Source organism: Anopheles moucheti, chromosome 3 (assembly GCF_943734755.1).
Source record: "Anopheles moucheti chromosome 3, idAnoMoucSN_F20_07, whole genome shotgun sequence".
Taxonomy (NCBI): Eukaryota; Metazoa; Arthropoda; class Insecta; order Diptera; family Culicidae; genus Anopheles; species Anopheles moucheti.
Genome location: NC_069141.1, coordinates 50,341,530 through 50,357,903, shown reverse-complemented (window position 1 = coordinate 50,357,903; position 16,374 = coordinate 50,341,530). Strand labels below are relative to the sequence as shown.

At 42.4% G+C, this 16,374-nt stretch overlaps 2 protein-coding genes across 4 annotated transcripts in view; one reads left to right on the top strand and one right to left on the bottom strand.

Annotated features, from left to right (window-relative positions):
* Positions 1-1,472: 1,472 nt before the first annotated feature.
* LOC128301058 (mucin-5AC) overlaps positions 1,473-16,374 on the bottom strand; it is a 50,588-nt gene continuing 35,686 nt past the window's right edge. For all 3 annotated transcript variants that reach the window (XM_053037368.1, XM_053037369.1, XM_053037365.1), the window contains 4 exons: positions 6,778-6,940; positions 5,135-5,367; positions 3,475-3,681; positions 1,473-3,414 (listed from right to left, as the gene is read on the bottom strand). In XM_053037368.1, coding sequence (XP_052893328.1) covers positions 3,136-3,414; positions 3,475-3,681; positions 5,135-5,367; positions 6,778-6,940 — 882 coding nt within the window. In that variant the 3' untranslated portion in view covers positions 1,473-3,135. The remainder of the gene's footprint in view (positions 3,415-3,474; positions 3,682-5,134; positions 5,368-6,777; positions 6,941-16,374) is intronic.
* On the top strand, positions 10,605-12,085 carry LOC128301060 (replication factor C subunit 5). Its single transcript, XM_053037370.1, has 4 exons — positions 10,605-10,792; positions 10,894-11,344; positions 11,420-11,634; positions 11,699-12,085. The coding sequence occupies exons 1-4, from the start codon at positions 10,696-10,698 to the stop codon at positions 11,917-11,919; spliced, it is 984 nt and encodes a 327-aa protein (XP_052893330.1). The 5' UTR covers positions 10,605-10,695; the 3' UTR covers positions 11,920-12,085.

Sequence of the window (16,374 nt, the reverse complement as noted above, 5' to 3'; positions counted from 1 at the left end):
TAACAAATAATAGTAAATAACAAGGCAAGGCACATACCCATATATACCCATAAATTCATTTTTTTAGTGACCGGAATGTGAAAATTAAGGTTTATAAAAGAACATTCCTCACACATTCCTATCAAACGCATTAGAGTGAGGTGGAAAAGGTAAAACGGTTCCTGCATCTCTTTCGTATTTTGCGCCGCTCCGTCCGTCGAAAACGCTCAGAAACGATGGAATTTTTGGTTTCCGACACCAAGAGAGCATCCAAATGAAGAGGTAGCACAAATTTCCGTACCACGTGGTATCATTTCATTTAGCTGTACCCTTCCCTCTAGTGATCATAGCGCTTGATCCGTCAACTGATCTTTCATCTCTTTCCGTTCGTCCAAACAGCACAGTGCGTACATTAACTATACACAAGTTTATTTTTATGGAAATAACAATGTGGAATATTTATGGAATATATTTATGTATGGATTCCTTCTAAACCCCCGGACATTCCATGACGACAAGAGATATGAATATTGGAAAATAACCGAACAATAAACAATACATAATGTCTTCGGAAATAGTGTCACTCCATGTTTCCTACTCCTAATAACTAAAAAACTTAACTGCTGTACAGTTATGACACGCACTGTAGGCACTGGATGGATGAAACGAGACGGAGGATTCTCGCCACAGTACCTGAGCTATTTACTCTATCGATCGCTCTCCCGAGAGGGCCCTTGTTTGATAGTATGTGTAACTAATAGCCAATCGTAGAAGATCTCTCATTCTGATACCATCAAAGCGAATGATAACGTGAGCAAGCGTTATCGATGTATCATGTACAAACATGGCGCACAAATAATATGCAATGGCGAGTGAGAGGACCGTGTGCTGCTCTAGCTTTTGTGAGCTGGACACTAAACACTAACGGTGATTAATTCTTTCCATTTTGCTCTCTGTTGTCCCCCAACAAAGATTGTCATCAAGAAGAAGAATAACCAGGTGGGAATTCGCTACACTACCTTCACAAAACAGCAAAAATCATCCACTTACGCTGGCGACGCTTTCTTCTAAACGCTTTTACGTAAATACGTTTTTTAATGAAGTATTTTGTGGACAGTGTTTTTGTGTCTTTGATAAAAGTTTATTTAATAGAATAAATAGTTTGATCTTCGGATTCGTGGTTGAGTTGAGAAAAAGGAATCAACGGCGGATCAAACGGTAGACGAAGTAGGGTCTCGCCGTTTTGGAGGCCCCAAAAAATGTTCCCCAAATAATTCCGCCCTGGGCCTCCTCGAAGGGGATTGATCCTCCGCTGTATGTAACAAAACTGAACCATGGTACGGCGCGCTTTACGTTTGAATACAGTTTATTTAACAGTTAGATTTGAATTTCGATCGACTAAAACATAATTAAAAATTATCACCAGATCGTTCGATAGAATGTTTCGTCGTGTGCTTTGCTCGCAACCGTACCGACTCGCCCTGTGGATATGCACATGTGTGTGTGTGTGTGTCTCGCTCTCCTTGGACTTTTTTCAGCATGTTTCACATAAAATGAACAACACTTGGATACTGTCTCAATGGTGTTCGGTTAGCACAGTAAAGCTTCTTTTAACTGGGTTGCACTTTGAAAGGAAGGACACGAATAAGTTTACTTCATTTTTACAAACGTGTCCATTCCACGATCCCCACACACAAACACATGCACATACAAAGCAACCGTTAAGATTTGTTTTCTTATTTCTCTCATTTATACTTATTTACTTAGTAAATCTCCCTTACTGCTACTACTACTACTACTACTGCCTATAAGTACTGAAAGGGGGGAGGGAAAAGGATAAGCAATTCCTCGTTCTTTTGTACATTATACGATTGGTTTGCCTTTACACGCGTTAAAATATACGTTCCTAATATACGGTACAATTGAATAATTTAACTACAACGGGTTGACTTTTCTTATTTATTTTAAACACCCTGCAGCGGGTGGGGGTTTGTTGTTTTTCTTCTGCTGCTTTGCATCCAGTTTGGTTGTGGGGTTTTGCGTGTTGTTAACCTACACCACAACATTCCACAACTAGCTTGTGTTTCGATGCATGCGCTGTTTTTCCCTGACGCCCTTCTTCTTTCACTTACACTCGGTTTCGTCACACAACACACAGATAATAAGATGGGTCTGCAGTTCAACGCATAAGTACAACGGTGGCGCATTGTGAAGCATTTCGAATGTGCTTCACACACACTGCCGGCCAGATTTCAGACGGGGTGGCCATACGATACAACACCCATGTGTTACAGAACACCCAAGTAAATATATTGAGAGACGGGATGCAAGCTTTCACCACCCGGACACCAATATGATCACCGATGATCAATGCATTTTGCGCAAACTGCAAAACAATCACGTTTGTAAATATCACAATTCCTTTATTACTCATTTAATGCTTGCCGAATGCTTGTGCTTACGCTTACGTTTTTACTTTCTCTGGTTTGCTGTTGTTTCTGTATATAGATATAGGTTTTGTATATATATATTTATATTCTATTCACACCAGCAATCAAATCATGGGAAATTAGTTCCATTTGCTAGCAAAATAAACGAATAAGTTGTTTGTTTCCTTTTCCGTTGGCATGCGCAACACATGAAAGCACCTCGATCAATTCGCTTTTCCCCCATTTTCCCCTTCGGAATGCTCGTTTCATTAATCTTTTCATTTGCTAGCGAGCGAGGTTTGGAAGATACACGGTAGACGGTACTAGCATGATCACTTCCACTGGGTTGTGTTGTACAACGTTGTGTACTAAACGCAAATCTAAATGAAACTCACTATTACCACTATTTGTTGTGTGGTAGGGCAGCGGAAACCATTTGTTTTTTGCAGTCTACAACAACACCAAACGGAAAGTCCGCAATACTGTAGTGCACACAGAAATCAAACTTTGAAAAATAAAAACCACCCGTCCTCGTGTCTGCAATTGTCGTTGGACTAAAACATCAACTAGGTACGTGAGGTTCTAGTATCTGTTAACCCGTAAGCAAACGTCCGTCAAATCCGTCCCACTAAGCTACTGTTGTACGTGTGTCGGTTTAAACCTTTCGGTTCGGAAGCGCAAAACGACGTCAGCACACGTATATAGCCCGCACTCCTAAATGTCCCACTTATCGCTGCAGCCCGCTGGTACTGTGAAGGGCGACGGCCGCATCATCATAGTCGACCTCGGTTTCTTCCAGCTTGGCCGCACCGCTGCAGATGCGACACTTGCAGCACACGATACAGGGAGCGGCCAGCAGAAGGAGCGGCGAAGCCACCAGCAGCAGTATGCCGAACCCGGCAAATATTCCAATCACCTGTGCCCGGTGCCACACGACCGATGCACGCGAATGGCCGAGTTTGTTTTTGCACGGTCCTTTATCATAGTGGCGGAGAAGGAAATCATCCTGCAAATAGAAATATCGTGAAACGGACAACTGGGAAGCGTTTTCTGCAGCCATACTCACGTCCAGACTAGCGAGACAGTACCAGCAGAAGACGTGTTTGCAGCGTTTGCACATCATCTGCGCGCAGCCCTCGTCCTTCTCGATCGGGACGGTGCACATCGGGCAGCATTTGATGAGATCATTGTCGAACGGGATGCCCAAAGCGTCCGTTTGGCCGTCCACCGCCAGGCGGCGCGAATTCTCCTCGCAAGACATCGTTGGATGCCACTGTAACGAAAAAAAACGAAGCAAAATAAATGTTACTATCGTTGTCTAATGGTGATTGTTACGATTGATTGAGCTGAGTTTTAATTGTAGTAAATATGCGTTGGGACCAGGGAATTCAAAGGTGTTAGCAACTTTCAGAGTTGTGAACTTGAACAAAAATTCCGTCAGAAGCAGTCACTAAAATACGCATATGTTTGTAAACTAATTCACCAATCACCGAAATTTTGGTCTGCGTGTCCTTAACATTTGCAGCGAGGATAAATGTGGTGTAGACTCTATTTGTTACACGCCGAGCTTCTTCGGCAGACCACGCGAAGGACTGATCCTTTTGCTGAAGACTCAGTGCGACGGTAACGGAGTTTTCCCGATGAAGCAGAGGTGGCGGTTCGTCCCGCTTACCAGACCTTTCCGCTAGTTGCTCCATATCCAATGCTTGGGGAGCCTATTCAGACGGAAGGGGGTAAGGTGCCGAAAACCAGAGCTCTGATAAATGAAACCTTGAAAAACTGCTTTATTGAACAATTGCTCCTGCTTATATAGCCATTTTAAAAAATGTCATAGCTTCCTTAAACTATTTTACTGCGGATTACAATGTTACATTTTCGTATGGTTACTTCGATTCAAAATTCCAAAACGCAACACTATTTGTGCAATGTCCCGACAAGATACCATGTGATGGTGCCTGTCTAGAAGCAATTGAGGAATTCAGTTTCCTTGGTACGATTTCGGACTTCGGAGTACAACCTAGGCAGTGTAGCCGTAGCATATATTGCACTGTGATACGTCCGGTAGGCCTCTATAGCCATGAGTCTTGAATGGTTAGTAGTAGAGTAGAGTACATCAAGATCGTTTTTCAGTAGTGGAAACTATGGACTATTTTAACCGGAATTTTTGTAGCAAACCAATTAATTTCTAGGAAACTCGGTCCATGACTGCTCTCCTTCATATCTCCGGCAGCATCAAATCTCCGACAGGTTAAACTTCACTTAATCCGGCCAACTAACTCGTTGTGCCCCGCTACACCTCGTGCCGAGCGGGTCACTGACAAGCACCTTCCTGGTAGAGCCTAAATCCGGGATCCTCATCACGTGTCCCGGTCACATGCATCCGGCCTTGACCACTACCAAGATGTCTGCTCCGCCAAACAGCTTAGCTAGTTCGAGGTTCATTCTCCTTGTCGACACTGAGAGGTAACAACAATGAACGATGAACTATCTGACCTGTATGGCATAGCAGATATCCTGAAGATTGCGAAGACCGGAACGCAATCGTTGACACGGTTCTGTTACATTATTCTTAACATTTGGAACAACTACAAAACCTAAGACACTTTTTAATATGCGTGATCTAATAATTCAAATTTTACCCTGCCCCGCTTCAGACTTCCTGCGAGAACTTAATGCAACATTCCTTATACTCTACATGTGATGAACTTCATCAAATGCATCCTTACCGTCTTCTTACAGCCAGAACAGAAATCCTCTCGACACGTTGGACAGTGTACGGCACAGGGTGACGGCATGCTGGAGGACGATGGTGACAGTGGCACGATTCGATCGGTACAGACCGTGGAGCCGGTTTGGTTAGTGCCTGCCTGGCCTGCCTGCTGTTCCGTTGCACCGACGAGACAAATTGTTTCACAGCCCGCTTTTGGGCACCAGGTTCGGAATCGGTCCAGTTCTACCTCTGCACGATGGAGAAACGAAATAAAACGAAATAAAAAACATTTATCATTACATGTAAATAGAGATAGCTTCACAGGATAATAATCTCTGCCACCGAAAACTTATTTGACAGCCAAATCCCCATGACAAACGTGTGTAAGGCTTCCGGTGAGAATAAGGCGAGGAACCCGCCCTGCCCTGCACAGTCCCCACGCCCCGGGGTGGTCAGAACGGATTAATGATCCATAATAAATCAAAACCCACTGGGACTGGGTTGTTTATTTGCAGATGATTTGTATAAATTATTCATCCCATTTGGTGCTACCGTACACACGAACCATGTCGTCATGCGTGATTTGCCGCAGCGCGTTGCGAACCATGTGGTGGCACATCCGGTGTGCGAATGTGAGCAGACTGACGTCGGTTGGCCAATTGATGTATCACATTTGAGTGAAATATTTCATCAATCGATAGTCGCTTTCTAATGTTACCGAGAAATCGGTGGAGTTATAGGTTGTGTTTTGTTAATAGTCACGCGAACGATAGAAGGGCGTTTTTGATTTGCATTGCGAGCTTTCGTTACACCACTTCGATAGAATCGAATTTGTTGGATTAAATACTCTAGCACGGAATGGAATATTTTAGTTAACAAACTCAACGAACTCAATCCAATTCTGTGACCATTTCTACACCATTTCGTTCCATCAAACTTACACCCCACATTCGAGACCACGGCCTCATCACAATCGAGAATCCTTCTGTGTGTGCACAAAAAAATGCAAAAATGGTAGGAGATTAAACAAACTTGTCTCAAATACAGATGATCGAGCTATAAGATTTAACTACTTAACGACGCGTGGAGCGATGGAGCGTGGTTTTGGTAAAGTTTAAAGATTTCTTTGACCTATAATTTTTGTGAAACACCACTGGGAAACAAGAACATTTTATCAAAGTTCGCTTGTATTAAAATATTCACTAACATCACACGAGTGGTGATCGTTAGAGGAAAACTCTGTAGAGCCCTTTGCCTTAGCTGGGATATGAATTTGCCTATCTTTTCTAAGCTTCGGGGGTGCAAACTTATATTAGTTAACCCAAACCTTGCCATATCCTGTGCATCCTTTGTCATCATTTGTAGCAGTTAATTCCCAGCAACCTCGGAATGAAGATTAACTGGGCAAATCCCCAAATGACTACGAAAAACCCTATCACGTCAAACGCAATTGATGGTGTACATTTTGAGGACATTCCAAACTTCACCCCTCTCGGGGTTTGGATTTAAAACCAAAAAATGAGCTACACATAGATAGACGTGAAAGTGAAAGACATCCTCCCAAAACACCTGCCGAATTATTCTTAATACTTTTTAACATTTCAGTGGAATTTCAGTTCTGCCCGGGTGGAGAAGATGAGAGCTCCACCCGATGCTCACCTCTATTCAGTCGATAACGGTGGTGCTTCTCCACCAGGGACGATGATGCCAGTGCGGTTATTTCCGCAATCGTTATGATACCCTGGGCGGGACACATGGCATCCGGACAGGACACTTCGTACGCACCCTCGGAAATTTCAAACTCGATGTAGGCCGTCATGCACTGTGGAGTGAAAAGGAATGAAAAAACGGGAACATTAAATTAGTATTACGGTAATGTTGTTTGTTAGTTGCAAAATTTAAACCATTAAACATGAGCAAAATGGACGATAATTAATTATTTTAAGGCTATTTTGTTGCTTTTTAAATCGATCATTGCACGATGCAATGCGATGGTTTTAATGATGCTCCGAAATGCTTAATAAAACCATCGTCGTCAGCTTGTCGAGAAACTGACAGGGACATTTGTTGAAGAACTATGCCTTTATTTTTAGAAAGAATATTCAATGGATGTGCAAAAGTGTCATAATATTTGTGAATATAAAACAAATAACATAACAGGGAGATATAATATTTCATCACAATGTATCATTAGTACTCGATAGCTGTGATTACGAAATGATAATTGATACTTCGTGACCTTACCCACACTCGACCTCCCCATAACTCCCACCCTTCCAGCTCGGACCAGGTGATGCAAATGTTCCGAGCGATCTGTACTCTCGGCCAGTAACGTACAATTAAATTCATTGTATTTCCAGACTCTTGTCGACACGTCTAGCTGCCCTTTGATCGTTTTATTCACCATCTTCACCAGGTGTGATGAATTACTGCCGAGCGAAACAGTACCGTTTCGTAACGTTATCGACCATTCATCAGATCGACTTTAAGGTGGCAGCTCAGTAATGTACCTCTCCCCGGCGCACTTGCAAAAGTTCTAACGCTTATCAAGATGAACGTCCCCAAAACGATCGACATGAAACGTTTAGCAAGCGCCCGTCCACTGCCCTTTCGTGCAGCCGATGGTGGTGTAACGAGTATTGCTCTCCCGCCCGGTAGTTATTACACCAGTTCCGATTTCAAACGCCATTCGGCGAACCGGACATTAGCCGCGAGATTTCAGCTGTAAGATAGCAAGGAGCGTGCGGACTGTCCTACTGAAACGTGGAGGGGCCCCAAACAGCGATTGTGCTATTGTGCATCGAAATTGCAAAACGATCAACACCCACTTACCCAGCAAGTCTGGACGGTTCCTTCATCCATACGATCGCGGATCGGTTAAGCTGCTGCTGCGCGGTGCTGCTACAGCTTTAGCGTTACATTCACACCGTTTATTAGACAAAAACGAACCCTCTAACTGCTAGCGTGATCAATCAAATTGGGTTGGGCAAAAAATGAGTGTTTCATAAGTTTAACACGAGCCAATTAGTTTACCAATGAGGTTTAAATTCGTTTTAAAATTCCAAGCACTCCTTTCAAGAACGTTCAGACAGTAAGAGAACAAAATCTTTATCTAAATCTAAATTGTATATACATAGAAATACAACACAGCTAGATTTGTTCAAATGTTTGCTATGCCCGCCCTGAAACATAATCGTTATTGCTCGCATGACAACTAACGGCTGAGGCAATTTTTAAACATTTTTTAACATCACTTTTCTGAACATAATTTAACTGATTTTGATCTCGTAGATGAAGGATAGGTCCAGACTTTCCTGGTATGATATTATAGGACCACACCTTTATTAACATAGCGTAGCATTACATAAAACTAATAAAAAAATAAAATATGTCACATACGATCGGCAGAAGAAAAATTGATATCAGGTCCAGCCGATGGTACCAGATGAAGCTAACATGTCTTTACTATGTTATATTACTATTTTTAAAAAATTAATGTTAAGCGCCAAAAACCGTTTTTTTTTCAATAACTCATACAATAATGCTAACAAAAAAATTAAAAATTTTGAAAGAAGTAAAATTGATTTTCAAACAAGTTATTTAAACATTGTTTTTATCTTTAATAAATTTCAAATTATAGGTGATGGACTGCATTAGTTTGGATGAATTTTATTCAGGCTTGATCCGGATGTTTCTTGTTCATTCCGTGTTTGTGAAACATAACGTTGATGATTAAGAGAAGGAACATAAAAAATTCGATATAAACATGCTCTAAAAATTTTACAAATGCTTTCAAACAAGTATCAACGCAAAATAACCACATCGTATCAGCCTCAGTTTTTTTGTTGATTGAATCTTTCGCGACACTCGATGTTGCCGTTGAAAGAACATTTTGTCATGAGCTTCGGTTTTACGATTGCCGCAGTGGCTTTAGCATCATTTTGTGGATTCCGATAATCATCATCACATTTCACATCGAAACGGGTCATACCAACCAAACCCTCACTCGAGCCTGACTTCTGCATCGTCAGCATCATACATTCGTATCGATTAGACTTCCCAAACATACTACGGCCTTTCGCGTCCGTGAAGTTTAGTTTTGCTTAAAAAACGTATTCTACATAAACATTGCAACCGAAAAAGAAAACAAAATACAAAACCCACATTCTGCATGTGGAGCAGTCAAGTTCTGGGTTGGCCTTTAATGACGTGCACGGTTAAAAGATGATGACGATACCGTCAAGTCAAAGCATCCTGTAAGCTTCGACGAAACGAATGCTGCTGCGCCAGTCTTCTCGTTGAGACCACTTAGTAAAATTGTTTAGCTAAGACTCGGTAATCCAAACCGACCCATCGGATTGGTAAAATGCGGGTGGTAGACAGGGCAAGCGATGCCGTTGAACGCTGCGGAGTAAAAACTTCTTGGAATGTCGGCCCGATATATGACACTCAAGTGCCGTATCGTGTGATACGGAAGATGGTGTACCGAAAAGAAAAACATCCTTATCTGCTGCTGCATCGCACGCGGGAGAGGAAAAGGCGAAGTTTAATAATGTCTCAGGTCGTCAGGGCACACATAGAAGCCCCAGAGCTGTACATTAAATTACAACGACAGTATACTACGGATGTTTATTGCTTCTCGAAACTGCTAAGAAATACGGTTCACGTTCCGTACCACGCTACCGTTTGAAACGACTGAATGAATATTCGATTAAATGATCGCACTGAAAAGGGTGCTCCATACTTGGTGCAATTTATTCCAGAGCCGGTAAAACAAAAGCGGAAGAGGCGAACGTAAGCTTCGCCGGTGAAGGATCTACCATCAATAGGATCACGTCGTAATTGGAGAATTTATGGTTCAGTTCCATTCAGAAGCTCGCGGGAAAGTATTCGTGGCCCGTAAAGCAGTTTCTATTCTATCCGTTCAGAATATTAAATTAAACGTATCGGGTGGGCCGAAACTGCCGAATAGTTAAAGTAAAACCATTGATCATCCAGAGTGGCGGACGGGTGAGTAGGATTGGTGTGTGCAAGCGGAACATACGATGTCTGCGAAGTACACGGATCGAATGCATTGGTGCAGATTATTCCATCATTGTCTTTATGTTGAGAAGGAATTGTATTTTAATACGAGGCATAACATTCATAAACTTCGGAATGTTGAAAACAAAGTGCAATTCAACATAGCTAAGATATGTAAAAATAAATCAATGCAATTGTATAAAAACGTACACAATGAATCAAGTTCAAATGTATAATATTATACACTCAAATTAAAAACAGAAAAAAATAAAATATGAAATCAAACCGAAGTTGCGAACACATTTCAAATATTCAATCGCGCCACGTGCTCGCTGCTCTTCAAGGGTTAACTCAAACGGAGCACTCTTGAACCAGTAGGTATAGACGGCAACTCTCAAACGACGACTGTCAAAGCGGTGTTGCCCGCCAAAACAAACACAACCCATCTGACGTTCGTGCTAGCTGTGCGTGCTTGCGGTTCATTCGTCGTCGGAACAGCAGGTTTTCGACACAATTGGCCTTTTATTTGTGTTGTTTGTTCAAAGTTTTGCAAGGATGGATACGAACGTAAAGTCTAACCTGCCATGGGTAGAGAAATACCGCCCTGCCAAACTTACGGACCTCATTTCGCACGAGGAAATCATTGGCACGAGTAAGTAAAAACAGCTGAGGGCAGTAACACTTGGCCCCTTGAGGCTAGAAATTTTCATGTTCGCATGTTTGTTTGACCGCTTTTTTACCTTCTTTCAATAGTCAACAAATTCATCAAGGAAGAACAGTTACCACATCTGTTGTTTTACGGGCCTCCGGGAACGGGCAAAACTAGTACCATTCTTGCCTGTGCCCGACAGCTGTACAAACCGCAATCCTTTGGTTCGATGGTGCTCGAACTGAATGCGTCCGACGATCGTGGCATCAACATAGTGCGTGGCCAAATTTTGGATTTCGCTTCTACGAAAACCATATTCAAGGGTGGATATAAGCTGATCATACTAGATGAAGCCGATGCCATGACTAATGACGCACAAAATGCGCTGAGGCGCATCATCGAAAAGTATACGGAAAATGTGCGATTCTGTATTATTTGCAACTACCTCAGCAAAATCATTCCGGCCATACAGTCGCGCTGTACACGGTTCCGCTTTGCACCACTGTCGCCTGATCAGATTCTCCCCCGATTAGAGCACGTTATCGAAGCGGAAGGGTAAGAGCAAACGAACAACAAACAAGCAATTCAGTGTCGATGAGATACATTCATATAATCTATTTGTTTGTTTAGAATCGACGTGACTGCCGATGGCAAAAAGGCACTCATGACTCTAGCTGGTGGCGATATGCGAAAAGTGCTCAACGTCCTCCAAAGCACCTGGATGGCGTATAAAAAAGTGACGGAGGTGAATGTGTACAACTGCGTTGGGCATCCTCTAAAAGAGGACATCAATGACATTATATTCTGGCTGCTTAACGAGGAATCATTCAAAACATGCTATGAAAGTACGTATGCTTTTAACGTGATAAGTGTTGAAGAGAGGAATAATGTGCTTCATTTACATTACAGAAATCCAGCAACTTAAAACACAGAAAGGTTTGGCGTTGGAGGACATTCTCACGGAGATACATTTGGTCGTTAATCGATTGGAAATTCCACCACGAGTTTCCTCCCAGTTGCTAATCAATTTGGCATCGATCGAAGAACGGTTAGCGGATGGGTGCGTCGAAAGGCCTCAGATAGCAGCTCTAATAGCAGCGTTCAGCAAAGTACGCAGTTTAGTAGTTTAGCTTTTAAGTATTTCACTATACGAAGTGTTCTACCACAGCTCACTTACAAGGTCACAAAAGGGTCACGTTGGTTCAATTACCTAGAAAGGCAAATTATAGCCGGAAAGCGTTGACTTTTCTAATGTAATTTTCGCGATTAATGAAGTAATACAAGAATAATCAATCAAACCCAATCAAACGAATCTGCTTTGCATATCACATAAACTTAAATTCAAATTTCTTGAGAATTAACCCTGCGTTTGACAATGCAACAAACTCGTCATATTTAATAAAAAAAAGTAATAAATCTGTATTGCATTGTTGTATATCGGACTAACAAGGATGGAATGAATTATTTCCATTTCTAGATAACATAAAACTGATTTCATTGCATAATTCATCCGGCGGCTAGGCATGCATTACAAACAAACATTCATAGTACAGAAATATTCCATCGAAAACAACCCATTCAATTGTGTTGGGCTGTTCAATTTCACCGTCATCTACGTTCAGACTTGCAAGGGCGTTGGAATGGTATCCTGGTTCCTACGCAGCTTCACAGAAGGAAGTCATAAAGTATGGGGAAGATAAAAAAACTAGGTCATTCGTTTCACACTGAATGGAATGTACAGCGGCTGAGAGAGTGAGTGAGAGTAAATGAACAAATTCATACTGTTGAACCACATTCGCTATTCCCCAAGAAATCGTTTTAAAATGCCACATCCGAGTGCCGCTGTTCGGAATCTTAAATCACACCAAACACTCAGGGGCAGGGCTCTATACAGGCTGAAGATCGAAGGCAGCAGCGAACAAATGTGCACCGAAATCGTGATCCTGCAGCTAAAAAGTGGGCAAAGTGAGCACAGGAAAGAATTCAAATAAAAAAGCAAACTTTCCGCAAAATCGTACCGAAGAAGTAACTTCATCGCCGTTCCCGCCGGAAGGCTAGAATAGGCAACCAATGTCCTACGTAATCTGCTTAAAAAGACCCCATGTACCCTCGAGAGCGTGTAAGTGGGTTCATTTAATTTTCCCATTTTTTTGCTGTTGTACTTGCTCTCCATTTCCTTTCATCGGTGTGTCTGCAGGAGGAATTGAAACTGACCTTCGGGCGGAATTCGTTTTCGTTCTTCTATTTTCCCACACAAGCAACTTGATCTTGCAATGCAAACAATTAAAAAAGTTTCAATTACTTCAGTTAGGTAGCGGAAAAAAAGGATGAAACTGTTGCAAAGTGTTTCTTGTGTGTTGGTTTCGTTTGTCGTAGAGCATCCTCTTTTTGTGTTTCTATATTTACAGCAATAGAAAACGTGTTACTCGAGGTCGGTAGAATAATAATTCATTCGGTTTGTAATGAAATTCTTCTTTATCTTCGTTGCATTGATTGATATTAGCATACAGAGATATAAGTTTACAATGTTGCGCTACATTGCCGAGCTGCTGTTTCAGGAATTAGATTTCTTCTGAGAATTTGCTTGCAAGCTCACTGTTCATTCATATAGCCCATCATGGCGCACAGTTATGGCTCTTCGCTCTGTTAGGCTAAATAATAACATTGCATGCGACAACTTGCCGGGATAGAGCTCTCTTCGTACCTACCATTGAAGATAGCGACCGGCTTAATACTGCTTCATTGTGTCGCTTGAGTACGGCCAACTTCAACGCACGAAACCAAGAACACACACGAACACAGCACATCATTAGAGACTAGACCCAATGTTGCTGACTGTTGGATTAATTTACACCGGTTTTACTAGCAAAACCATTCAGAACGCTACTAAAAGGAAGAATGCTAGATGGTTCAGCTTGGATGAGAAACAAGCGCCGGTTTCTGTGCTGCTTCAGGGCATGTGATGGAGGCGCATGCCGTATGGCATAATCACATTGCAAAGTCAACGTACAAAATACACACATACAGAGGCCCAAGGATATACACTTGCACTTAGAAATTGTGCAGAAACTTCAAGGCACACGGGGCATCTCATCTCGGTTGCCGAGCAGTCCGAGCACTGAGCACTTCTTAAGCAGTTCACTGACATCACCGGCACACACCCACTTGAAATGGCTCAAAATGGTCGAGAAGACATCCGTGGCGTACCGTGTGTGTGTGTGTGTGTGTAAGCCATGGGACAAAATCTGCTTGACATTATTCCACGGCATGAAGTGTTGTGTTTGGCGTGTTGAATAATTTAGTCAGTATTTTGTAGTCTCTATTGCAAGTAGAGAAAGTGTTGTACATGCATTGATAAAACTTTATGTACGATTAATGCAAATGTAAGTGTTCAGCTACATTCACAATGACTAATATAACGAAGAGTGACGAATCAAAGCAAAGTAAATTGATTTGAGCTGTATACATCGTTACTTGTGCTTGTAAAGCTTTTTCAGTAGCTTTAGGACGAAATTTTTAATGACCAGTTGTCGAATTTAAACAATTCAATTGTAGCAAGAATCGTTATTGTTAATTAGTATTGTTGTATACTTCTAATGTATTAACACTATTCTGTCTTCCAATAGTCTACTGATGAACTTTCCTAACACGAAGCCGATTGGCTAGGATCAGTTCTTACTACGGATTAGCCGGTTCAGATGTATTCGAACCACACATTTTGCTGCCTTAGACCAAGAAGTACTCTTATAGAACCATTTGAATCGCAAATGAATTATTGTAAAAAATGAAACAAACTCAATTAAAAAACTGCTATGTAATGCAGCGATGGTAGATTGGTTAAGCTTCATTAGATAAAAAAAAAAAACAAAATAAGCCACAAATGAAAACAGTGAGTAAACACAATCTATCAATAGCACACTTTCCAATCGTTTTAAATTGCTAACGTGTAGCCCACTTTATCAAAAAAACATCCTTAATGATAACAATGACGAGAATTCAGATGCCCTGTTTTTGCGCTTATTCAAAACATGCGCAGTACAGCGAGTACGACTTTGATGAGTTTTTGACAAGACAGCAACAGCAGCAGCATCAGCACCGGTGAATAAGAATGTCTGTAAAGTCTTGCAATTCGTCAAATGGCAAATATTTGCCCTCGCGCAAACCGGTTCGTAACCGGAATCTTGCCGTTAATTTTGGTTTATACCGCAAACCTGACCGACTTAAGAATGTTGCGGATGGATGGCTGCCCTTCGTTTTGTAGAGATACCGGCTAACCCCCATCCTGTCGCAAAACTTATCGCACCGTCATCTTTATGCCCGCAACGACACTACCTGGTGTCGGTACACCACTCGGGCCGGAAGATCTAGAAATACTGGAAAAGTGTGACCAGATCATAAGCGGAAAGTGTACGGTCGGGTTGGAGGAGTATGATTAGGGATGGTTTGATATTCCAGCGGTTCTGGGTTGTCCGAGATTGCCAGGAGGACAAGCTAATAACACAATTGCTTCTGACTCACCACGACCATGCCCGGATGATGTTTTGCTTCCACGCGATATTACCCCAAGTCGTAAATGAAAGTGTCTCCCAAGGAGGAATGGAAGACGGAATTATGGGATGTAATTTACTCGCGACATGGATTTTATTGCATGCCCTTAATGCACACACACACACACACACACACACACACACACACACACACAGTACCTCCGTGCTGGCAAATCCCAATTGTGCGGGATGCTCCATTTGTTCGGTTTTTATTAGCATCATTCATAACATGGTCTTCACTTTTATTAGCACGCTGAGCAACACTGAACTGATACTACGACACACACCTTGCGTCGTATACAGAGATTGTACTACTTCGGGGTACGTGCGAATGAATAAGATGTAACTCGTTTTATCCACTCCGGAAGGGAGAATTGCGAGGAATAGATCCTCGCGCACGAATATATCGTCATTTATTTATGACGCGAAATGTTTGTTTTTCTCAACCCCCCCGGGGAGCCGCCGCTGCTCTGTCTGAGTACTTTTCTGCACAACTTTCAACTGCTTCCTGGTCGTGCCCACACCAACACATGGCGCACTCCAAATGTGTGCGCTCAACACTCAATGATCCCTCACTCTACGCCGGATGCAGCGATACCGGTTTTCACGAACCGGCCATCGCACGCAAGGCGATGGCGAGGTGTACTACAGTTATCTTGTACGCGACCTGCCCCTCAATGCCTCCGTCTCACCCGTGGAACGTGTGTCGCCCTCCCCTCGTAGGTACGCGATCCTTCCTTAATAGGGTAGATCGCATAAGAGGCGACGCGAAGTGTTAAGCCAACTCTACATCTGTAATCGAGGATCGTGCAAGACAGAAAGAGAACACACGCAACGGAAGTTCGATGGCATAAAACGGTACTTGTCGTGCTGGAGGCTATCCGTCATTTAATACCGCCGGCATCTTATCGTATCACTCTCTCGGCAACGCACAGTATGCCAATCTATAGCTGTGGAGTTGCTGACCGTACACAGCACATGTTTCACACGCACTGACATTCAATTAAACTTCGACTGCGTAGGGGAAATAAGCAACAT

Excerpts from the sequence above, each read along its gene's own strand:
- LOC128301060 (XM_053037370.1), top strand. The coding sequence starts at position 10,696 with ATGGATACGAACGTAAAGTCTAACCTGCCATGGGTAGAGAAATACCGC. Across the intron at positions 11,345-11,419 it reads CACGTTATCGAAGCGGAAGG|AATCGACGTGACTGCCGATG; the intron begins GTAAGAGCAAAC and ends TTGTTTGTTTAG. Across the intron at positions 11,635-11,698 it reads ATTCAAAACATGCTATGAAA|AAATCCAGCAACTTAAAACA; the intron begins GTACGTATGCTT and ends TTTACATTACAG.